Source organism: Caretta caretta, chromosome 4, assembly GCF_965140235.1.
Source record: "Caretta caretta isolate rCarCar2 chromosome 4, rCarCar1.hap1, whole genome shotgun sequence".
Classification (NCBI taxonomy): domain Eukaryota; kingdom Metazoa; phylum Chordata; order Testudines; family Cheloniidae; genus Caretta; species Caretta caretta.
In genome coordinates this window covers 149,887,244-149,912,551 of record NC_134209.1, presented here as the reverse complement: position 1 = coordinate 149,912,551, position 25,308 = coordinate 149,887,244, and the positions used below count along the sequence as shown (strand labels likewise).

Below are 25,308 nucleotides of genomic sequence, written 5' to 3'. Positions count from 1 at the left end.
TGCATTTCACCAACATACAGGTGATACTGCAAGTCTGATCTCCTTACTGTCTCTCCCAGCAGCCTCCATACACAGTGAAGAGGAGAGAGAGAACGGAAGCCATCCCGTAGGTCAAAGTGAGCAATTACCCATCATCCTGCTCCCAGTCCACCGGTTTTGGCCCCCTCCGTGAAGCACTCTGTATGAAATTCACTCACAATTCATGCAGTCAATTGCCTTGTGATCAAAGTTAACAAACACACAGAATTCCAGCACACGTTTAACCAGATTTATATGATGTATTATTTAATAGAAGTTACAATAGGATAAATGTACAGTTGAAATCAACATGCTAATTTCTAATGCATTTTAATCTGTAAACCATGCAGTCCATTTTTAATCAGTAGCTCCGCTAGTGAGTTTTTAGGAAAAAAAATGTTCCCTTTAAAGTTAAACCTAATTTACTAAATATTCCCCTTATTGTGCAACGACTTGTGCAAAAAAAGCGGTTTTCACCACATTAGGTTATAAAATAAACCTCCCCTCCCATCCCCTGCCCATAAAGGCAATACAAGCAGCCAGTGGACACTGAGGGGTGCATGGCGGGGACGGGACAGGGAGGTAAAATCAGAGGGTCAAACGTAGTTAGAAAGCAATTCAGTGCAGATGTAAATCCCGATTAAGTAGAAGCACGACCTCACTGAGCACAGAATGGTTGAGATAGAAAGGTCTGCAGGGCTGTCCCTCTAAATTCAGAGCAGTTGGAGGGCAGGCTCAGGGTCACATTGGTCTGAACCTCAGTTATGCCAAGGCCCCTTTACACCACTCTGGCAGCTTAAAGGAGCCTCATTGTAAATGAGAATCAGGCCCATGTGTCTAACAAGGGCAAAGGCAGGATCAAGTGGACATGTGGAACAGATGCATCGTTTCAGCTCCTTGTGATTAAACCCAGCTGGAACCAGGGTTTAAACCATGACTAGCTAACAGCATGCTGACCACAACCTCTCCCAACCGCAGTCACAATCAGCATTGTGTCAGCTAACTCGACTCTTCACAACCATGTTATAACCCAACATTTGGGCGTTAAGACCAGGCCTTGTTTGGGAGGGATCAGGTGAAAAAAAACAAACCAAGCAGCAACAGCAAGTGTCTTCTGCCATTTACACCCCTATGCCACAGGTGTGGGGCAAACTCTGTGTGATCCCTTAGTCTAGGGTTCGTTGTGTGAGCACTTCACCCCCTATATACACAAATGCAGACATCCACAGAATCATCCCACTTAAAAAACAAAACCCATGAAAACGGCTCAGAGTTTGCAACATGGAGAGTCTTTCCCACCTTGAATTCATTAATTAGATGGTTCCCTTTGCCTCCCAAGATTTGGGATAAAACGCAATTTACACCCCATCGCTGGAGGGGGAGGGGGGAGCCAAGGCATTTTGGTATCCCAAGGGCATGTAGAAACTGGTTCTGAAAGTGAGGGGGGAGTAAACTAAGCCTTGGAACATGTTCTTCTTTGATTAGGTGTATGTCTAATTGAACTGGCCCAGCCCATGGGTGGGACAAATGGAAAATGGTTGTTCTCCATTGCATAGTCTCCTTGCAAGTTCTAAAACTGGAACCAACTAGAAAAAGCCAGGCAGTGACTTAAGAGGAATTCCGAAGCTAGGAAAGAAACGATCTAGAGATACAGTAATGGCAAAGTGAAGATAAATGTGGCAGAATTGGTCGCTGCTTCAGAAAAAGAGTTGCCCCCAACCCCCTTTAATCAGCAGAGTTTTGGGAGGTGAAAGTAACTCCCATTGCCAATTCACCATTGCTTGCCCATTTTCCCTGCATTTAAGTCTGGTGCAGAGATAAATTATATTACACTCAGAATGGCTTTGCCTTGGGACTGGAAATCAAACTCTGATTTGTTGTTGACAACTCATTCCAACTGAACCATAAGAAAGGGAACAGAGAAGTCTTTGAAGGCCAAGGTTATTGATCCATGCTAGCAGATTTTGGATGGGGTACCAGGCCCTCCCACCCACACATCCATCCATACATGGAGTCTTTGGCAGTACTTGTAATGCCTCCATCTAAGAATCAGTTTTGAATGCAACTCAGTGTCCCACAAACAGTTTTAGAACTGGACAAAAAATGTCAAATCTAGCAGATCTGACATTTGTTAACGCAGTCATTTTCGTATCTGCACGGACAGCCTAGCTTTTAACAAATACAGAACAATGCAATGGACAGCTTTCCCACCAGAGAATAGAACTGTGGTCAGATTCAAAACAAAGTGCAAAACTGCTAAGAGCTTTTATGACTTGAACTCCAGCACTAGAGAATGAACACACACACACACACACAACATACACCCCTCTCTACGCACTGGTACAATGTGTCTGTAAGTTAGTGCATTAAAGAAAATACAAAACCTATTCCCAACGCATAGGCTGTCAGAAGTGTGTCACCTAAGTTTACAAAGAAGATACCTGGGTACTTCTCAGGGAGCGGAACTGTCTTCAACTGGTACTTAGACATCTTTGCAGGGGGAAAAATAACCCCGTCTTCTGTAGCATGACTTAAAAAACCTAAGGGATGTTCATATATGTACGTGGGTACATTAATAGCAGCATTGTTTGATTTGGGGGGCACAGGTCTATCATTAGAGTGGTGGGTTCTGCTCCTGCCCCCGTCTTGTACATTTATAATAATCTTTCCTTCATAAGCACTACCATTCATATCAGAGGATACAAATAATTAGTAAGAGAGTTAGAGGGGACTTTAAACGTCTTCCAAAGCTTTTTAAGCAATCTGTTTAAAAGATTAATTTTATTTTGAAGGGACGAACTGCATCTCTTGGAACAAAAAGTTAATTAGGAACAGAGCACCAAAATTCAATTTTTCATCCCCGTTAAGCGACTTGTGGTTAGGAGTTTGACCTCCTGAAATCAGAGACTCTCTGAATCTCCAACTTGGCGGGGGCTGCTTTCCCAGCAGAAAATCCTCAACGCCAGAGCCAGTTCCCATGATCCTGGTCCAGGCGTTTTCCATGGCCTCTCCAAGTAGCATTCATTTCCTAGCTTTTTCAACTCTGTACAGGCCATTGTACTCCTCTTTAAATCGAGTTTGGTGGAGACAGGACAGAGAGCCCAGCTTCAGGTCACGGAAGGTTTGGTGCTGGCTGGGGTCACAGCTGAAAGGTTTGGCTCAGGGATTCTGTTTACCTTGTTTTTTATATTAATTAGGCACCAAGTGGAACCTCTCACGGTTGAAAATGGAGCCTACACCTTGGAATAACTCTGAATTTTAAAGCATGAAGCATGAATCTAACAGCTGGCGGCTTTTCTCTGCTAACACCTACTTCAGCAAAACCCCTCCCCTAGTTATCAGCCTGAGCTACACATTCAGGGGCGCGTTTCCCACTCCCCCCACCCCATCATTCAACAAGGAGTGGAGAAAAAATCACCACCACCAGCAAAACCTACACCCGGCCCAGCAGCAAAGTCAGTGGCTGACAAATGCGATTAAAAATTGTGTTTGACAGTCTCTCCTCCTCCTAATAAGAAACTGGAAATGCCAGAGCGCCTTATTTGTCATGCCTGCTGATGCTCATTTATACTGTTGCCAGCAGCTGCAGCAGTACGATTCCAAAAGATTTTAAAGTGCTCGTTACTATTTATGGCCCTTAAGTGCCTTGTGGACTCCAATCTCTCCTATTTTTTTCAGCACGGGGCTGCCATGGGTTTTTGATGTTAAAAAAAACCCTCTATATTTATTTTAATGCAGGAAGTTTCTCTTGCATCGGATGCATGTTTGATGCTCAGTATGTCGCGACCTGTCCCTGCCTCCTGCATCCGAGAAGTATCCCTCTTCATGGCCCTGCAGAATGTGACAGCACAGTAGAAGGGAAAAACCTGCCTTTTCCATTTGTGGGAGGAGTAAATCACATCTTTGTCCCTTTGTGTTTGATTCTGATGGGACAGAGCTTTGCAAGAGTACTGGGAACTGTGACTGGTGATGCGTCTGGTGACACTTCCTGTGTTTGCTAAGAAACCAGGCCTTCTGGCCCTTACACTAGATTTTCAGAGCAGCTCTGCTGTTTCCCTTTTTCAGTTGCTAAGACTAGTTTTCACTGCAGATCGTTTTGTCCCAGAAGCTTCTGAATTCTCCCCTTGCACTGAGCAGCACCCTGGAACCAGAGATGCTGCAGATTCTCCCCTGGAGACAGCACTGTCTATCTAGCTGCTGCAACCAGTGACTCACAAGACTTTGCAGGTGGGGTGGGTTCAGGGCAGTCAGACTCCCAGCTGTTTTCATCAAGTCAGGTGAACCCAGGAGCTTGCCACCGCAGAGGAGTCTGCATGCAACACGGGAGAAGCTGGGTTTGCCGGCACCACCTTTACAATCTCGTTGGGCACAGTACAAGTTTCTACGTCGAAATGTAAAGGAACGGGGCAGAACACGGAACTCCTTGCTGGCAGTTTGGAGCATGGCCAGATGTAGCATTTTAGAGCTAGTGTAGGGTCTGAACGGGGAACCAGTCCAGTTCACATCTGTGCCCCCCATGCTGAGGAAAACGTTTGCTTGCAGAGCAGTTCTTTGGCTTGCAGATCCCTCCAGCTAGCTGCTGCAGGTCCCTTTCCACCCATGCCAATTTCCAACTCACCCACGTCGCTTTCACCATTCTTCAGAACCTGTGCTTTGGAAGCGTTTTTAAGCTATATTCAAAAAGGAAATACAAGGGAAATGCCAATATACAGCCCTCCCAAGTATAAAAAAGTCCCCGCATACTTATCCCATCACTTGGATGTAGCCAGTAGTAGAAGTTCGCTGCTTACAAACGTGGCTATTGACATTCAGGTGTAAGTAACACGTACCCTTATAAAAAACGCATTGCTGAGGAACACTGGAAAAAATCGTCATTAGGAAAGACAAATACAAAATAACCTCCTTGTCCACCCTGTGCTTAAATACGTGTTGGACAGCGGCACCAGCACTGCAGCCAGGGAACGCAGAGTCAACACGCCTGGTCGAAAGGAAGAGGGACTGAACGCGGCCCGGAGAGCCAGCCATCACCTTGCATATTACAGACAATTTGCATTGTGCAGCGTATTTAAACAACTTCCGTCACCTGCATGATACGAAGCCTTGAGGGAGAAAGGGGTAAAAACGAAATCTCTCCCCGAAGGTTAGAAAAGGTGCATTGGCTTCTTCAAAAAATAACTGCGGTGTGAATAAAAACAACCCAACTCATTTAAACCGATGTAAAAAAAACCCCTGTACTTATGTGGTTATGTATACATTAAAGATCTTAATGGCTCCCCGTAATGCTATTACAGTTTTAGGCAAATATGGAGCTTGGCATGCCTGCTCCTACAGAAAAAGGACTCTCTAACACTCGAATATTTTTGTATCTGGATTTGGTATTAAAGACGGACCCGCTAGATGTCTCCCCCACCCCCCCCGAGTAGTTACAGTCTAGTAGCTAAATACAAGGTAAGGGCAAAAGTCTCCTCTATCAGGCAGAGTGAATTTCCCTGCCAGCATACATTCTGTACTTAAGCACTCCAGTTGGCTTCAATGGGAGCCTTATGCAGAGGAGGAGGGAGGAATATGGAACAGATACTTGCTACAGACAAGAGAGGAGAATTTTGCCCTTAGGCACTTTTTACCAAGTGGATATTTGGGCTAGAATACTCAGTGGAGTGCTCTTAGAGTCCCATGCGACTCGGGAGTGCCCAGGAGTCTGTTCAGAGTTATGCTAGTAACAGCAGGGCCCTGCGCACTGCAAAACTCAGGTTGTGGGGAGCACTGAGCAAACAAAGTGGAGTCACTGGGATGTCCCTCCAAACATTCAGGAAGGGGGAAGACAGGGGACAGCATCCAACGGAGTTGCAGAGAAAGGCAAAATTGTGGCATGATGTCCTCACGTTGTTTGCAGAGCGCTGATTTTCTTCCCTGCAACGTTAGCATCGCAGGACTACGCTGAATCACAACAAAGCAACATCCCACGGTAAACTTGGCACCACAAGGTCAGGACGGTGGAGCAGAATTATTTTGTGGCTCTCTCCAACCCCATTTGATGACAATGTAGCTCTCAAGCTCTTCCAGGTAGTGTCTTTGCAAAAGGCAACAGCAGCTCCTAACGAGTTATTCCAGATTACAGTGTCCAGCCCTGCTCAGCAGGTCCAATTACAGACCTGATGGATCTGTTTAGTGTACTTCTCCTGCCAGGAGTCTGCAAACTACAGATGAAGTTAGCATGCACATCAACAAAGCAAAGTGAATGGTTTTGCATTTGTTTGCCCTCCCTTCCTAAATACACTCATCTGCAGTAGGAGCTCTCAAGCAGCTCTCTCTCCATTTGCAAAGGTGCAGCTGAGCTACGGGCCTGGAAGAAAAGCATTGGAGCCACAATGCTCCCTACACTTTTTTTCTGCACTTGAATAACTTAAGAAAAGAAAAGTCAAATGGATTCTCTGAATTTGGTTACGAAAATTATCTGGGCATGAACTTTTATCTCAAGTTTCAGCCTTTACGGTCAAGTTATAAACCCCTGAAAATAGGAGTTTATAGTGGGAACCCACAACCCCACCCTTCGCTGCAGCAGTGCACACCATGCTGCGATACCATCCTTTGATTATTCACCTAGCAACACTTTTTTGTAAGGGTTGGTTCCATGAATACTATACACGTGAATAAAAAAATACACATATTCTCTTTAAACAGGAATCCCAAATTCAGGTGCAGGGAGGCTGCAGTGCAGAGATTAGCACTGCCCTGAAATCCCAATATCCCATCCCAAACAGCTGACTACCCTCACAAATGGTGGCTGTTGATCAGACTTCGGAGCTGTTTAGCCACAGTGTCTATCAGCTTCTGCTTGTCCCTCTCATTCTTCCGGAACTGCGCAAAGACGTTGTTCTTACGGCTGGTATCTTTCATCCTGTGCAGAGTGGAAACAACCAGTCAGGTTACTTCATCTCCTACATCACTGCTAGGTACCCTATTTAAGAAAAACTCCTACAGAACAGCAAGCCTGCCTTTCCCTTGGCTTTCAAGGACAGTTCTGTTCATACAGTAGTTTAATATCTGACACATCCACGGTAAGGTGACATTTTTGCACTGCCAGAGGGATAGTAGATGCTCTAGAAGGTCTTTCCAATCTCTCGCTTCTACGATCTGGGTGCAAACAAGGACGTACAAAGCCAGCGCCGAATATCATGCTCAGGCATTCCATTGTACAAAAACATCTACAGATTTGTTCTTGAAACTGTGCAGTCACAAAAAAGGGCCAGTCTCATGGCAGAATGTTTATTTATGTGGTACCTTAATGCCAAAGCACCGTGTAGGTTCATGCTCATCTAGTTCCCTTTCCCTTGCTTAGATCTATTTTGCTGTGTCCATGTAAACTCTTATTAAGTGATAAATGACAATATTGCAATGCTACGGTTCAGGTTTCAACTGCGCAAGAGTCAGGAAATTCAGAAATCTGGAATTATGCATAAGGCGTTAACTTTTACAACTTAAAATATACATCACACGTGGCTGAGTTTCACAGCTTCTGTGAGGCCCCCCAAGTTCCTGACTCATGAATTTAAAAGATTATGCAATTTTACATAGACGTTGAGTTTCTGCATTGGTTTCCCTGATCTAGGAATATGTTCTTGATGCCTGCATTTTTATTAAAAGTCTAAATATGAAAATAAATCACTTTTATTTGTCTCAGCATCTTCCCTGAGATGCTGGGATCTCCAACTACGCCAAAGACAGGAGGAGATGATAATTGTGGGTCAGAAAGTGAAACAGATGCAGCTACATTTCTTCCAACATGCGGAGGTCCAGATTCATGCATGCTTGTATATGCACACGTAGGGGGCACTGTGCCTGGCTACATAGTTAAAGCGCTAGCTATGCATGGTCTCTATGCACATGGGCAGAGCGTATAACATTGGAGGCCAGTGACAGCTAGAGTAGGCATGTAAGGTTGACAAAAAGTGGCACTCCAAGCCCATTTACAAAGCAGCTGGAGATAGCAATGTTCTGGATTCAAAGCAGATAAGGGTACTCTGTATGTCAAGCTGGAGGTGTAATTTCCAGCATGAGAAGACATACTTGTGCTAGTTCAGACTGAGTTACTATGCTAAAAATAGAAGTGTAACTGCTCCGCGTACAATCCCATCCAAGGCTCTAGGTACATATGCAGGGGACTAGACATCCTAACGAACATCCAGCCTGGCGGCCTCAAAAAGCCACCACTGTTTTATACCACCATTAAAAAAAATTTTTTTTTGCAATCAGGCATGTCAGAGGTAATTGTCCTTGGGCAAGGCACACCCATTTTCAGACTTGGATACCTAAAATTAGGCAAAAAAGCAATCTGATTTTCAGAGGTGCTAAACTCCTATTTAGCTGTCTAAATATGGATTGAGGTGTCTAGCTTTGAGCACTCAAATGGGGAAACAGTGATATTAGTCCCTGGAAAATTTGCAATTATCCAAATTAGAGGCTTTTGAGTCATCCAATCAAGAAACAACAGAAACCCCTCTTGAAACACCTCTGACAGATAAAAAATCCACTATGTTTTCATGTTCCAATCTCAGGAAAAAAGTGGAATCTGAAACATTCAAAAACCACAAACCTTGGAACTATTAACAAGGACAACAATAACCTTTCTCCCAAGGGATAATCATTTGTTAATGTTATAAATGCCTGAAGACAGGAACTTACAGTGGTAGTGCTTTTTAAACTACTGTATATAGCTTGTGACGATTTTACTCAGCAAAACAAATGCTTTAGTGCACATCTTAAACGAAAGAGTGTGATTGCCGGAAGCACCATGACATTAATCAGGGAGTGTGTACATGATGGGAGATGTTAGTGTTGCTAACTGCTACAGGACACAATATTTTTAATGCTACAGATTTCATGTTTCATGCTTTGAAGTGTTATTTAAAATAATAATTAGCACTTATATTAGCACCATGCATCTTCAAAGTGTCCTAGGGGGCTCTGAGTGATTGCAAACAGACAGCTTGCATGGCTCCAATTGCTGGATCAGGCCCACAATGAGTAAAATCGATAAAACTATTGTGTCCACTGACATTGTCAACATGCTGATTATTGTGACAAAGACAGATAAACTTGAGCTCTTACATTTGGGGCTGGATCCAAAGTTCTTGAAAAGCTGGATGTTAACAGATGGAATTATTTCCCCAAAGATTTAAGTAAACTACGGAAACTGAAGGTGTGTGAAAGCCTTGTATAGTCCATGACTGGGACTGCATAGAATAACGACAATGCATTGTTCTAAACTATGGCAGAATGCAGCCTCTGGAAGAATATTACTTGAGTTTACTAGCTGACACGGAGTATAAAGAGGTATGCCATAGAAAGAAAACATGCACTTTTTGGAGATGGCTGAGTTTTTATATTTGATTACTGTTTGATATGATAACACAGGTTTTAATCCTGCCATCGGTACTGGGCCGACAGACTCTTGAGCCTGTGCAGATTCCGACTGATGTCAACTGTAGGATTGGAGTCTTAGATGTCTGGTGTATAATGTAATTAACTCCGATTCCAGCAGCTGTGTAATAGTATACTGGGACCTTTGGATGACGCGCATCTATTGCTGATGCAATACGATGCTATTTTGCTTTGCCATGGCAATCGTTACCTAGAAAAGTGACAAAGCAGCATTGTAATGATTTTTTTTAAAAACATCTGTGCATTCCTTTGGCAGTTTTATCTGTATTCAAAACATTGTGGGCAGCAAAGCTTATTTAAACTGGGAGCCTGTACTACCACTTGTATGTGGCTGGATTTCTTTCCTCTGGACATAGATTTGAATCCATAAACTGAAGCACATGGGCTTGTGTAAACTACGTGATTCATATTAACCCATGCATACAAAGTAATTTCACCTCTATCTGGCTAGAGGAATCTAATGACCCTCTTTTTTTAAAACCCTTTCCACACATTCCTAAGGGCCAAATTTTGTATTTAAAATGTGCATTCTAGAGTCCCAATCATGTCTGAGGGTCCACACCAGCACTGAGGGCAAAGTTTGATCATAACTATGTGTTTTCACTCAGTCCCATGTGGTTAGCCATCAGTGTTCTGGTGAAATTGCTGAATTCATGAGTCAAGTCCATTTCAACTTCAGGCTGTGGAAAATTCCTGATTCTGTAGTAGATGGAAAGCAAAAGCACGCATAGAGAATTTTGGTTGAGGGTTGTACTCTATCATTCCAAAAAAGCAATCTTTTTTTTTGAGTGACCAAACAGTGCTTCTGGAATCGTAAGCTCTTTGGAGTAAGGACTGTCCCTTTTATGATGTGTCTGCACAGCACTGAGCACAATGGGGCCTCTAGGCACGACCACAAGAGAGTTAACAACAAAAATAAAGGAAAGTTAAACTTTGTCCCCATCCCAGCCAACACCACCTCAGATTGAGTCAACTTTTGTTGAAATTAATCCATAAAAAAGCGACACAGTAAAAGCTTCTCTTTTAGTTGTTATTTAGTGCATTTGAGACGATAGTGTTACCGGGGGGAACGGTTTCAAATAGAGCTTGCATTTAGATCGTTTAGTGCTCCACTTAAATCAAACAATAAAGGATTCATTGCAAGGTGAACGTAAAAGCCCAAACGAGCAGCATACTTACACTCGCGATATCCTACGAAAGAGGTGAGATTAGGAAAAGAGATAATCATGAAAATAAGTTAAAAAATTAACCACCAGATCAGACTGTCCTGTTGGCAAAGCTAGGTCCGTACAGGTATGGCTGGAATTCTGGTCTCGATGTCTGGGGGAGGAGAGGAAATGTACACGCGTAAAGTCAATGACTGGAGTTCAGTGTGGAACTCCTCACGAGTCATTGAGACAGCATACGCTTTAGAAGCCAATGGGACTGGTGATGCGAGATGGAGTCAGCGCTACGTTATACACAAGGGGCCTAGAGTCTGACGGGGGGTGTAAATGAGGCTGTGGAACCAAGCATGTGAATGTCAGCATGAACCTTACAATCACTTAGCTGAGGTATGTGCCAAGCTGTTTGATGCACAGGGGTGTGGTCTGGCAAATCAACTGGACATGTGAAACTCACTTTGACTCGATCAAAATGAGGAAAGTCTCGTGACGCTGGCAGGTGGAATTATTTGTTGTGGCTTTTTGAAAGAAATACTCGTTACACAGGACTGATGTTCATGGGTGATATGGAGACATGGGTGAAGTGTGTTGTAAGTGCCAAGCGTAAGGAGATCTCCTCCCTCCCCTCCCAAGGGTTTCCAGCTAAGCAGACTAATTCCTGACTGACCAGGGAGTGGATTCCTCACTTTCCATCGATTTCAGTCACTTAATTTATGTGCACCTTGCAGCTCCCACTTGCCTAGCACTTTGCCTGGGGTGAGCTGCATCCCGCTAAAGCACAGCTGTTGCCAGAGTGTGAACCAAGCCTTTTATGCAGATGGTTATTACCATGCCCTGAATAACACTCAGCACCTATGTACAGTGCTGTACACTTGACAAGTTTCAATTAACCCCCGTTCTACAGATACACGGCCACATTACAATTCTGTGCGGAATTCGCTACTCCCACCCATATGATGTCAGGGTACATATTTTTTGAGGATTGCTGGTAAGCAGTTGAAGGGCCGCGCGAAGCAAGATGCAAAAAGAATACAGCCTTCAAATACGTTGGGGGTATTACAAAAATAACACAGGCATCTAAGGTGGAGGTGAACCCTAACATTGGTAACCAGCAATTTTCAACACTTAGACTGGGATTTTCAAAGGTGCCTAAGGGAGGTAGGGGTGGCTAGCATTACTGGCCCTAGCCACCTGGAGCTGCCTACAGCTGAGGAACGAGGGAAGCAAAGGGTGCTCTCTCTCCAGGCTGCCCCAGATCTTCAGAAGGATCATGTCTTTTAAAGACTAACCTCAAGGCACAGCCACTTGGGAGCTCTTAGCATCCCTAGTGTGAAACTGTCTAGTCTTCCCTACAGGGTAGTTGCAGCCCATTAACAACACATCATTGCATGCAAAGCTGTGAAAACCTAAAAGGTATCAATTTATAAGACTCCTTTTGGTGGCCACATCACACACACACATATACAGGGGAAGCTACGTATACTATGAGGAAACTGCTCAAAGTAAAGCAGAATGTGTGTCCCAATTTAAAAATATATCGGTATAAAACCTATATAGAATAGAAATTGCTTGAAGGCATGGTGATACGTAGAATGCAGCTCCAGTTAGTGTGAAATAGAGGGACTAGCTGCCAGAGGGACTCTTCCACTGCACACACCAGGGTGCAAGATTGACCCTTTGAACGTAGGCATATCTGCTAGCAAGCAATTTTCCGCTTACCTGAGATCAGCAGAGAGTAGTCAGTGTGAATAATGAAATGCATTGCTAAAGCAAGTACAACAGTTGAAACCATCAAAAGAATGTCTTGAGCCATACTCACTTTTCCAACAGGATAAGGGCTGTCGTTGGGTTCACACGAAGATATCTGCATGTGGGTTGCCCATAGTCAGCCAAATACGTCGACCAGTCCCACTGGATGAACAGATCTAGAAGCTGCAACAAACAAACAAACCCATCATGTGATGAATACATTTTTTTTAAAAGATCAGAGGCTCCAACTAAAAGCTACCAAGGGATCAGGCTAGCAGGATCTCTTGGAGAAGAATTTTAAAAATGCTTTACAAACCTGAGTTAATTTAGTTTCACAGCACCCCTAGCAAGCTTGGTAAACACTACCTCCATTTTACAGAGGGGAAACTGAGGCACGCAGCGGTTACCTGACTTGCTCAGATTCACAAAGCAAGTCAGTGCCAGAGCCAGGAATAGAAACCCGGTGTCCTGTTACCATAATCACAAGACCATCTATATACAGATGTTAAAGTCATATTAAGTTCCTCCCTTCTTCAACTACATTACCTGATACTTCATTTGAACTGTGCCAAGGAAGATATTTCCAGTCACACACATTACAGAGGAGACCTAGGTGAATAACTGGTTTTTCAGTTCATCCAGGAAACCGAAAAAAATCAGGGAAAATATTTGGTTCTGAAAATGTTTGGAATTTGTCTGCAAATTGGTAGGCCCAGCAAACCACTCTGTGTGTGTCCGTCCGTCATAACCTTTAGCTCAGTGATTAGGGCATTCACCTGCAATGAGAGTCTCAGGTTTGAATCCTCACTCTGGATCAGGCACCAGAACTCAGCTCTCCCAGTTCCCAGGTGAGTGCTCCAACCTGCAGATTATTCTGCGGTGCACTGTTCTCTCTCTCTCTCTCAGTGGGTCAGAGAAAGAGATAGAATGGCTCTATAGCCTAAGAACATAAGACCAGCCATACTGGGTCAGACCAAAGGTCCATCCAGCCCAGTGGGCTATTAAAGCCCTCATCTGCAAGGTAGAAGATGATATGGGTTCAAATCTTCGCTCCCGGATCCAGAGGAGGAATTAGAATCCACCTCTCCTAGTGCCCAGCTGAGTGCCTTAATCACCAGGCTGTAGAGAGACAAGGTGGAAGAAGTAGTATTTTTTTACTGGACCAACTTCTGTTGGAGAAAGAGACGGCTCTCAAGCTCACACAGAGCTGCTCTTCAGGCTAGAGAGGCATTTTCACTCTCCTCTCTCTTTGGCCCAGTGAACATTTAAGTATTTATACAAAGTGGAACAGCGTCAATAGGAAAACTGAATCCCCTGGGTTTCCCACATCCCAGGCAAGTGCCCCAATCAGTGGACTGAAAGTTATCAAGGGGACATATAGGCATGCACACACCCAGTTTGCTAACTCTCAAAAAAACCACCTCACCCCAGCCGAAACCACTGGGTCAAGTTTGCGAATAGTTTCAGTTCCACCAAAACTGCATTTTTCAGTGAATACACGATTTGTCCAAAAAAATGTCGCCCAGAGTGCTGGAAGTGTTCCAAGAGCTTTACAAAGGTCTCCACTACTGTGGAGTGGAGGGGAGGTAGGTGCCCAAAAGTTCAGACATTATCAAAGCATAATGTGTCTACAAAACTGGACTGGTTTGCGCAGGTGCTTTCCAGCCGTTCCGTTTCTGGGTGGAATGTCCTGGCAGTTCCAACTGGAGGCCGGAAGGGAAGACAGATGGTTTCACAGATGTCTGAGAATCTTGGTTCTGAAGCACTGGACAAAGGTGTAGAGTAGTACATTCTTATCTGAACCATTTCACAAAGTCATAAAATCAACACATGCATGTGCCATGCACACACTTGCACTGTGCCGGGTGTTCCCCCTAAACCCTGATGGCTGCCCACTGTCAACAAAGACCCTGCTAACCTTGATCCTGGGTGAGGAAATAATCATGCTAATAGAATAGTTTTCTCAAGAGCCTCTTTCAAACCTGGGATTCAAAGGAACACGTTCAAACTCTCCTCCCTGAACTCCAAAGATCAGTGACTAATCAAAGACATCTGGGATCTTTCACCCTCCCACCTCGCAGACGTATGCTGCATTGTTTAAATATTTGACATTCAAGTTCACCTACTTGACATTCAGTTCCACATCTTTCGTGGACATAATTTGATTGTCTTTTGCAGTCATACTTGACAACACTGTTTATCCTCTATGAATGTCAAGGCTTCTGGATGGCGTCTGGCTCCCGCCTCAGACACAAAGATGCTTAAGCTTCTCTTCCCCATGCTGCACTTTTAAACTTTGAGATATTGGCTGCAGTGAGGGTGTTAATTAAGCAGAACTATGATCAGACGTGCCTTTTACACCCTAACTTCAATCAAAATGACAATCAGAATGACAGTGCATCCAACAATATGCTTAATGCACATTCTGCATCAGAAGGCCACATAAGACAAGCCGGCTGGAGAAACAGAAAAAAAAGTGCTTTTTTCAAATGAATTTGGTATAATGAATTTAAAATATAGAATAAAAATTCATTTTGGATAAAGTAGCTGCATTTCAGCGATCCTTCATGACTGACATTTCATGCCACACTTTGGGATCCTGAGAGACAAAAACATTTGTGCTGTATATGTGTAAAGGATTTTATTAAATTAACTGCTCTGATGAATGGAACTGTATATCGGGGGAAACCATGTTCCAGCAGTGGAAATTTACTCAAGATTTCTAAGACCAACCCCTACTTTCCCTTGCGCTGTCTTATTTCACAGGACACTGAATTATCCTACTGCAGTGATTCTCCAACTTTTTTCATATTAGGACCCTCTTTTCCATATGGGGAGCCTTCCTTTCATTTAGCTGAGACCCAGAAAGGACATTTCACCATATGGAAAGAGCAGGGTGCTCACGACCCCCAGGTTGAGAACCCTTCTCCTAGAGAAAGGCATTACCATTGTCCTACTCATATGAAAGTTAAGGTGCTGGTTAAACAGGAAAATTATGGATGCTTAATTTCTCGCCCCCCCCTTCTAGCTTTTATCCCGACTCTTTTTTTGGGGGGGTAGGAGGGTGGGAGGGAAGGAGAGATTGCAAACTTCCCCACTCGCTTCCCCTGGTCTCAACACCCCTATAGCCATGGCAGATCCCATGAGAAGAACAGCCCAGCTACTTTATCTAGCAGTTACCGTCATGAAGTAAATCAGGACCATAGAGAGCCCATTGTGCCTGCGTCTCCATGGTTTTCCTCCGGGCTCTAGTGCTGTTTAACAACACAGCCCACCACACAAAAAAGGGGATTTGGCTCCATGAGGACCTCAAGGTACAAAACAAAAATGTGCAACAAGATTCTTTTTGACTATGTAGGTCACAGCAAAGAAAACAGACTGTGGGGAACAATCCCGCGCTGGCGGGGGGAGGAATGGATTAGACGGGAGCTTATAGGTCTTTTCCATCTCTCAATTCTATGCGCCATTATACAGTAGGTCAGTGTTAACGGCAAACTGAAGTTCAACATCAACTGCAGGAGTTTTTTCCAAACAGAAATATTCAAAAGCCTTAAAGAGATAAATCCTTAAATATGATTTCATGTTCTCGTTTCACACACTTGCAGAATAATGGGGTCAGAACCTTCTCTTCAGATTCGTTAGTCTGCCAGGAAATCATATATATACTGGACCATAATATCTACTGACAGCTCAGGACGCAGCGACATAGGAGCGCACTAGATTGCCAGGGCGCACACAGACACAAAACAGCACAGCTTTGCTTCCATACAAATTGGTGTCTCCAGACCCTCCACCCAGCCAGGCAGTGACATGCATGGAGTTGAAATAAAATCCCAAAGCGGAGGGAGGGAAAAACAGAGAGGCACAGACGAGGCTTTCAAAGGAGATTTGAAGAAAGCTGGAGAGTGATGAGGCGGAAGGATACAGGGAGCTCTTCCAAATGACAAGTTCTGCAGTGCGACAGCGCTCAGGCAAGAGGGTGTGAATGGAAAGAGACCGACACACAGATCCCGACCTTGGTGACACTGATGTAAATCGAAAGTAACTCTGCTGAAGACACCAGAACAGAACAGTACCTGGCCCGAGGTGCGTATGGTACGCTACAGCAAGCGCATGGATAGGTGTTAAAATCAAGGAGGATAGTTTTCTTCTGGACACTGTAAAGCTGGGCAGACAGTGGAACTGTCTGAGGGTGGAGATGATACGAGTGTGAGCAGCAGTAGTATTCCGCACACACTGGACTTGGGAGAGCTTGCGCTTGGCTTGATGCTCAGAAAAGGGAGTTTCATCAGCACAGTGTGTTCTTTTAAACAGCACATTGGTTTGGAGACTCATTTTTAAATGTAGGGGAAGCAAGGAGGGGGAAAGGAGTTGAACAGAAGTTGAAAAGGCAGAGTTGGGCTTCCAAGTTGTGGCTGGTTGAAGCTGGAGCCTCCTGAAGGGAACACGTATTTAGTCTGCAAAGGAACATGTCTGGAACACATAGTTAGTCTTCATCTTTTTCCAAGATGAAGTGCAGTATCTGCTTTCCCAGTGTCTTCCCGTGCCTGGGACCTGGATGAGGGCTGGTTGGCAAAGACCCAACCCTGGCAAGACAGAGGTGATGATGGCTAGCTAGAGGAAACGTCCTGAGGAGACAGGCGTGATACCTGCCCCTTGCTTTTTATTAAGGTGTGTGTGGATGGGTGCCATCTCAGAGTGCCCCCTGGTGGCCTGGGATGGCCCTGCAGGTACTTCCTCAGTCCCCCCTTGCGTTCTTTGCAATAACTGACTCTAAGACCGGAATCCTTCTCATAAGATTTCGCCTTTTGGGATCTTATTCAGTCTGTTACTGACTACAGACCCGTTGGCCCCATAGTTCCAGCCCTTTGCCCCACTGGTTCAGGAGGCCAGCAGCCCTCCTTCTTGGGGGGTTTGTATGATAATCCAAGCAAAATCCCACTCCCTGCCACAAAGCTCCTTCCTGGGGCCTGGCAGCTTTCAGCCCTTCCCAGGTTCTGTTCAGTCTCTCCTCCCTGGGCTCCCCGGCACTACTCCCTGCTCTCCAGTGAGCAGCAATGCTCAGGGCTTGCTTCCTTCTCTGGCATCTTTCCTTTTCTCCCCAGCAACCCAGGCCTCTTCCTTATTTACCCGAGAGGCCTTACTGGGTCCCAGAGCGGGAGGCAGGCTAACCATGTCACAAGTGGGGCTCAGCCCATCTCCTCTTAAAGGGCCAGCCACTGGGTGACAGTGAACAAGCCAAGAGTGCTATTTTCACCTAAGCTTGGTGAAGAGTTTCCTTTTTGGGGGCTGGACCTTGCCTCATCCGTGGGCACTTCTGCAGTGCTCTCTGCATGGGGCTGCAAAAGCAAAGACTGTTCTCATCTTCAGTTGCTAGCTGCTTACTTAGTGGCATGTCTTGCAGGGCGTGTATGACATGGCGGGTAGTTTACACCAGCCACTACTTCAACTCAGAATGTAATTCAAGGTGCTGGTGTGGATTAGATCCTCCCATTTCAGTCCTGGATACTTTACACCGCCTGCCACTCTCCCCATGTTGAGATCATCCCAGCCACTCATGCTAACAGCTGCCAGATTCGAACAGTGAGCATTTTCAAGGGAAGGTACCTTCCTCCCACTGGGGTGAGAGGGTTTGAATTTGTTGACCTTCCAGACACTTTGCAAGGCCGATCTGCTTATGGCTTTTGCTGGAAGTTTTAGCAGAGTGAGTCTGGATGATATAGAAGGGAGAGCTGTTTGGTTTTTTTTAGTCCAATCTGGTGTGTAATTTAGATATCTCCAGTTCCATGCATCGCTTAGGGACTATGACCAGCGGATTTTAAAAAAATAAAATAAAATAAAAAAACATCCTATATGTATGCAAATGCCATTGCTAGGTCTGGGCCTTCCCTCAGTGATCGAGGCTGACAGGAGCCAAAATGCAACAGTGATGGATAGTCTGTGTATTTTACAGCACATCCATCTTGTGAGATCGGCAGGCCTGTGGGTACATGGGCTGGACAGACTTACACCTCTGCACTCTGGCTTCTTTATATGGCCCAGTTTGAAGGCATCTGCAGTGTCTGTACAATGGAACAGCTTTGCTGTAAAGTGGAGTGTTTTGTATTCCTTAGACGATGAGGGAGGGAGGCCCTGAAGTAGGAAGTCTTACTGCTATGGGCGAGCTGTCTTGAGACAATTTATCTGCCACATAAATGTAGTTTTATTGGTTTTACTGTTTAAACTTTTCACCTCTGCAGCTAAATCTGAAAGTTAAAGGGGCGGGGAAGAAAGGTTTGTGCACAGACATTCATGCAGCCCCACTGCTCGCAGAGTTCAGTATGTGCCTTCTGGGGGAAATTCCAAAATAAAATATGCAAATACCATTAATTCTTTAAACCAAAGAGTCTACTTTTCAAGTCCATAAATCAAACTCGACAGCGCACACACACTGGAAAAAAAAAAGGGGGGGGGGGAGAAAGGGGAGTATTTCCTATTATGCTACCAAACTGCACTAACTGCAGTCAGAGCAGAGCGTACGTCTCCCCGGCTACGTGCAGATGATCAGTGACTGCTCACCTGAGGCACATCAGCACTAGTGCACCATGGAGGTGAAGAAGTACACACACGCTCGCGCTCTCGCTCTCTCTCTGCAGAATTGCTATAGTTGGAAGGGGAGAGCAATTTCAATCCTTCTTGAAAGTTAGGGCCTGAAAAAGGATCAGGTTCTTTTTAAACCCACAGACAGCACAGCTGCAGCGGGAACTTGCTCATTCTGTCTCGCTAGTGACTCTGACCTGCATGGATTCCACCCAACTCATACCAGCCTCGGGGCACTGTCTAACCGCTACAATCACAGGCAAGAGGATGAAACTGGTTCTGATAGCCCAGACAGAAGTAGCCACTTTGGAAAGAAAAACGAAAAATGGACGAAAGGGGCTGGGAATTTGAGATGTGGTGGAAAACCATGAGGTCTAAGGTGAAAACTGATCTGCACAGGAAGGCCCTGCACCATCTACAGAGAGCCTCTATGGGATGTGCCCAGGGAGGGAGTTCCAGAGATGGGATCCCTGAACCACGAAGGCCCTTCCCCCACCCGATGAGGCTGAAGGTGTGAGATATACCTCACCTCTGGGTTTGCTGTATGGCAGAATGGGCAATGAAATATACATAAATAAATAGAAATCAGCCAGTGAATTTCAGCCACCCAAATCACACTCAGACTCCACTCTCAGATTCTGGTCTCCCTGGGACTTTTTGGAAATATATTTCTTGTCTGAACTGGCACCGTTTTGACAACAGCACCCAAAGACAATGCTACCTCGAATTCACAAGAAGGCTTTTGACTTTCCATAGCCTTCTGCCTATGAATCTTATAGTGCTCTGGGACCATGAGCAAACTCACACACAAGCCCACCCTGGGAGAGTAGGGACGTGCTCTTATTCCCATTTTACAGATGGGGAAACAAAGGGGGACACAAGTGAAAGTCCTGCTCCCATTGACTAGCAGGCAAATCTCCATTGATTTTAACCTGAGTAGGAGCAGGCTCTAAGTGAGATGCGTACGGTCACACAGGAAATGTGTGTCAGGGACAGATTTCTTGATTCCTGACCACCATTCCCCTTCTGAGGAGACAGTTATGTAGCAGGACTGTGCATTTGGGTTCTGTAAAACAAGACTACATGTAATTATCTCAGTACTTGCCCGTCGCCATAGCACAGTGGTGCCAAAACCTGGTGGCCGCCTCATGGATTTTCAATTACAGAATGGTAGAAAAAATACCCCTGAAGATGACATCTCACTTTCTTTCAGCTCCACAAGAGTCATCCTGAGCCTCTTAAAAGATTAAAAACAAACGTATAAAACTACAGATAAACTAATACTAGAAACCACTCACAGCCCCACTGTGCGGAGATTATTTCTTTTCGGATTAAGCAGCAAGACCAGTGAGAGGACTGGAAAAGAAGCTCCTTTGCCAACACAGATGCAAAGTTTAAATGTGTCAACTACTCATGGGGAGAGGAAATGGATAATAAAGCAGGAAATAAACTTCCCCTTCAATAAAGTCCAAATTAGGGAAAATTCTAGTTTCCACACTCCTACTGCCCTTCCAGTCATTGTACAGCAGGAGATACAGGCTTAATCTCTATTAGGAGTTTGTTGATTTTCCATGGTGCTTGGGAATCGTGTATCATAGTGAAGCCAGTCTGCGAGGCGTCCCCAGAAACATTATTCCTTGACAAGCCTCTCTCAGAGGCGCACTAACCACTATTCAAACAAACACACACACCATTAGCAAAAAATACGCTGAAAAGGTAAAGATGACTAAAGTCTGTTAACTGGCAAATCCTTTAACCCGTTTAAACAAATTTGAACAGTTATCCTGGATTTCTTTCATCAAGTTGAACTCGATTCATCTTCAAGCAAGAGACAGTCAGGTGCCTGGAAGAGTCAGACCTGGATCTAGGCGGTGCCAATAACAGGTCCCTGCAATCTTGCCTCAGAATAAATGGGGGTTTTTTGGGGGTGGAGGAGGGTAGGGAGTGGATTCAATGTGCGAATGGATAAGCAAAAAGGAACAGCTGTGCTAGAGGGGTATATTAGCCAAGGCTTTTCTGAATAGTATCAAGGTCTTCTACTTACCTGACATGCCAGGGCTCAGATCAGCCTAACACCCTCCCACTATCATCTGGTACACAAGTCTAACACTAATGCTTTGGCTCTTAAACCTAAAATAGGGTCATTTCCCCAGCCCTGCTCTTGGTCTTCAAGATAGAGGCTAGTAAACAACAGAAGTCGTCTCTATACACTAGGGATCTACATCTGCAGTTTGACATTGGACCCAGCTGTAAAAAGCTGCAGCATCTCTTCTTCCCCAACCCTCTCCATTCAGCTAACTCACACGTGCCTTTGGCCAGCATGGACTGGCAGGTGTCTCCACTTTATTCTGTCTGCTCCCATCAAGGAGGATGAGCAGTCTTTTGCTTGCTGCCTTTTACGTACCCAGTAGTTTTTTAGTCTTCATGCTGCCCAAAGACCTTCTTAAGTTAAGCTACTTAACACTAAGCTTTCCTTAAAAATTCCCACCCTTGCTGTCACCAATGGAGCTGCGCAATGGATAGCAACAGTGCGGGTTCTAGTATAAAGAAAGAACTTGCCTTCTTACCACCCTGTCATTGAACCCCGCCCAAAGCAAGGTCAGGACTTCTTCAAACGAACCCTTAGAACCACCGCATAAGGTCTTGTCTACACTAACAAGAATCATCCTGTTAGTGTAGACAAGACTTGGCAATAGATGATTGCAACAAATACAGCTGAATCAGTGCTGACGATGGTTTTTGTCCTTGTCTACGCTTGCAGCTAAACTACGCTCCGCATTGGTTCCAGCTCCGCCCGTTGTCAGCAATATAAAATTCTGTAACGTTGAAAAGCCCTAAGAGAGTCCAAGATCAGCAGGCACAGAGAAGCAAATTCAAATAATTGATTTTGGTGACATTTCAATTATTCCTACGGGGAAAATAATATTTAGAGATAAAGAAAAACTCCTTTTGATTGCAGAAGTAACTGAGAGTCTGGACGAAGTTAGCACTAAGAAGAAAAGGCACCAGGAATTTGGTGTGTGTTCATTTCCTTGTGAAAAAGAAAAGAGTGAAAGTCTGGTTTCACTGAAGGCATAGAGAGTTTTATCATTGACTTCAGTCCGGCCAGGATTCCAACCAAACTCTTTTATGAACCCTATTGCCACAATATCTGAGTGTCTCAAAATCTTCAGTGCATTTAACTTCACAACCCTCTGCGAGGTAAGGAAGTCCTATTATCCCCATTTTACAAATGGAAAATCCAGGCACAGAGCGAAAGTAAATTGTACGTATGCTAGAAAGTCAGGATGCTAATTTAATACTCTGAATTTTTCTGTCTTCTTTTAAGTTCTTTAAATGAAACAATTCTTGGAAGCAACAAGAGAAAAATCTGGAAGGGTTATGCGGAAGGGCCAGAATTTAATGGAGCAAAATTTGAGACTGACCACACCCTATTCTGTCCAGTCTGGATTATTTTTGGACCCATTATTGTCTGTTTATAAGATTCTGTATTTCTTAAATTGGGTTTCCAGTGGAAGCACTCCAGAAACATTTTCGTCTGCACATTGTATATAAAGGTTTTTTGTTTTTCCATCTGTAAATGTTCATAACTTATTGGGATGAATATCCCTGGATTTCCATTTACTTTGAAGCTATAGTGAAATTACAGTGTGAGATCTTCTGTTTTCTTCAGAGGTTTATTACAAGATTCCTGTTAAAATCTTAGACATGCTGCTATTTATATGGTTTATTGTGTGCTTTTGGTTGTAAATGATCTCTGTTTTTTTGAAAAAATAGCATTTTCTTTTGGTTAATAAGTATTGATTTATGGAGTCTTTAAAGCATGTTTGCAAAAAAGAAATGACGTTCCAGGAGCCTGTGTGACTAAACTGAAGAACTGGAGGTGAGCTATAACTCTGGTCAGAATTCAAAAAGTCTGATGGCAGATCAATATGAGATCATGGGCAGGAATTAATTTGTCAGATTCTGGTGATAATCTGGAAGATTTTTGGAAATTCTCTTAGGGATGGATCCTATGCCCCTTGAAGTCCATAGCAAAGCTCTCAGTGACTTTAATGGTGCAGGATCAAGGCCTCAGTCACTAAGTAACTGGACTGGTGCCTGCATGGAACGCTAAAGCAAATTCAAGGGAAATCTCAAGGTCCCAGAGCCATTATAAAGTGACATCTAGAGCTGGTTGAAAAGGGGTGAACATTTTTCATGAGAAACTTAATGAAAATTGGAATTTCAAAGTTAAAAAAATCCGAGTTAGCTCTAGTGACAACTGATTGGCTAGGGAATATTCTGAAAGGGCAATTAACAAGAGTTCACAGCGCTGGATTTATTAGCCAATTTGCACTCTGAGAAATGGTCACGCCCATCAAATTATTTATGCGGCACCGTCTTTCCAGGTAAAGAAGATGGCAAAGTTCCTGCCCTTAGGATTCTACAATCGAAATAAAACAAATAGACAATACGGGAGTGGACAACAGAAAAGGAGATAGGAAAGACTGCTCTTTGGGGAATGCTATTTAATAATATGATGCACTTCTACAGCACCTTCTATCCAAGAGACACTCTGTGCTTGGTAAATGTTAAATTTAGTTTCCAAACACCCCTGCAGAGTAGATAAATATTATCATCTCCATTTTACACATGAGAGAATTGAGTCATACTAGAGTTTAGTGGCAGAACTGGGAAGAGAATCCAGTGCTCTGACTCCCAGTGCTACTGTAATTCCAACAACCTCCCCCACTACCCCTGTTCAGATGTTGTACTGCGCTTCAAATTCCGCTTGCTTTTCTCTCCCAATACAATTACGGTGAGAGAGGAAGTGTGCTGTGCCACAATGCAGATTAGCAGTGAAAGTGCTCAAAGAAAGGAGTTTTAAGGCAGGATTTGCCAGGAAAGTGGAAGGGCGGGGGGGGGGGGGGGAGGGAGAGACACACCAAGGAAAACATCTTTAGGAGTTATTTTTCCTTCTCATTCTTTAAATTTTTTTCTTCAGACTTTAGGAGCCAAGGAGTTCTTAAAGTCTGTCACTGGCTTCTGCAGACTGGCACCTGCAGTTGTCAGCCAGCCCTGAACTCTGCAAGAGAGTTCTCCATCTCAGCTGCTGGCTGCCTTTCCAGACCAATTTCTATGGAAACAGAGTTCACATCAGGAAAAAAAAAAAAAAAAAAAGGTAAGGACTGGAAATACTGACAGCTCTTAAAACCAAAAACTCTCCTGTACCTTATTTGCATCACCCGATCCCCATTTTTACAACAACAGACCTAAGAAGGGCACCAGCAGCTGGCAAGAAGAGCGCTTACACTTGAATGTTTCAGCTGTTAACTAGAGCCCTTTAAATTTGGAAGAAGAAGACAAAAGTTTAAAATTCATTTTTTAAAGTAATTACAAAAAATATGCCCTTACACACTGAAAAGATTTTCAGAAGGGAAGTATAATGGTCAGAGGACAGGAAATGGGATCTGCCGTCTTGGACCTCTGGTGCACGTCAGTAGTGACCAAAATTTAACAAAACAGGTACTACTATTTAGCACTTATACATAGTGTCTCCATCTAAGCATCCCCCAGGTGGTTTACAAGCAACGAAAGCCCCACAACAAATCCTCTGAGGTAGGTTTTACTATTCCCGCAGTACAGATGGGGAAAACACAGAGGATACATGACTTGCCCATAGCCACACATCAAGTCATTGGCAGAGCTCAAAACCGAAGAACTGACTCCAGTTCCCATGCTCTCTCTATATCCATACAAACCGACTCTCTGGTCTTGTTTATTTATTTGTACTATTAGAAACTTGAAAATCGTCCTTTTTTGTAAAAAAAAAAAAAACCCAAAAAACAAAAAAAACCTTTTACAAATACAGGCAGAGATGACCTGTACCTGCTGATGGGAAGTGGGGGAGCAGAGTGAGGGCAGCAGCTTCAACAGATGTTACTGAACATGTGCAGTCAGTGTGAACATGCTCAGTACAAACCAAGCAGCAAATCTGGGTGGCACGTAACCCTGCATAGAATCATAGGGTTGGAAGGGACATCAGGAGGTCATCTAGTCCCACCCCCGGCTCAAAGCAGGACCAACCCCAACTAAATCATCCCAGCCAGGGCTTTGTCAAGCCGGACCCTTAAAAACCTCTAAGGATGGAGATTCCACCACCTCCCTAGGTAACCCATTGCAGTGCTTCACCACCCTCCTAGTGAAATAGTGTTTCCTGATATCCAACCTAGACCTCCCACACTGCAACCTGAGACCATTGCTCCTTGTTCTGTCATCTGCCACCACTGAGAACAGCCGAGCTCCATCCTCTTTGGGACCCCTTTGTCTTCAGGTAGTTGAAGGCTGCTATCAAATCCCCCCTCACTCTTCTCTT

At 44.3% G+C, this 25,308-nt stretch overlaps 1 protein-coding gene across 5 annotated transcripts in view; it reads right to left on the bottom strand.

Annotated features, from left to right (window-relative positions):
* Positions 1 to 254: 254 nt before the first annotated feature.
* The window catches only part of EXOC6B (exocyst complex component 6B), a 456,321-nt gene continuing 431,267 nt past the window's right edge, over positions 255 to 25,308 (bottom strand). For 3 of the 5 annotated variants that reach the window (XM_075128155.1, XM_048846428.2, XM_075128158.1), the window contains 3 exons: positions 12,442 to 12,554; positions 10,639 to 10,650; positions 255 to 6,916 (listed from right to left, as the gene is read on the bottom strand). In XM_075128155.1, the coding sequence (XP_074984256.1) occupies positions 6,790 to 6,916; positions 10,639 to 10,650; positions 12,442 to 12,554 (252 nt within the window). In that variant the 3' untranslated portion in view covers positions 255 to 6,789. The remainder of the gene's footprint in view (positions 6,917 to 10,638; positions 10,651 to 12,441; positions 12,555 to 25,308) is intronic. The other 2 variants (XM_075128156.1, XM_048846429.2) reach the window with 1 other exon arrangement.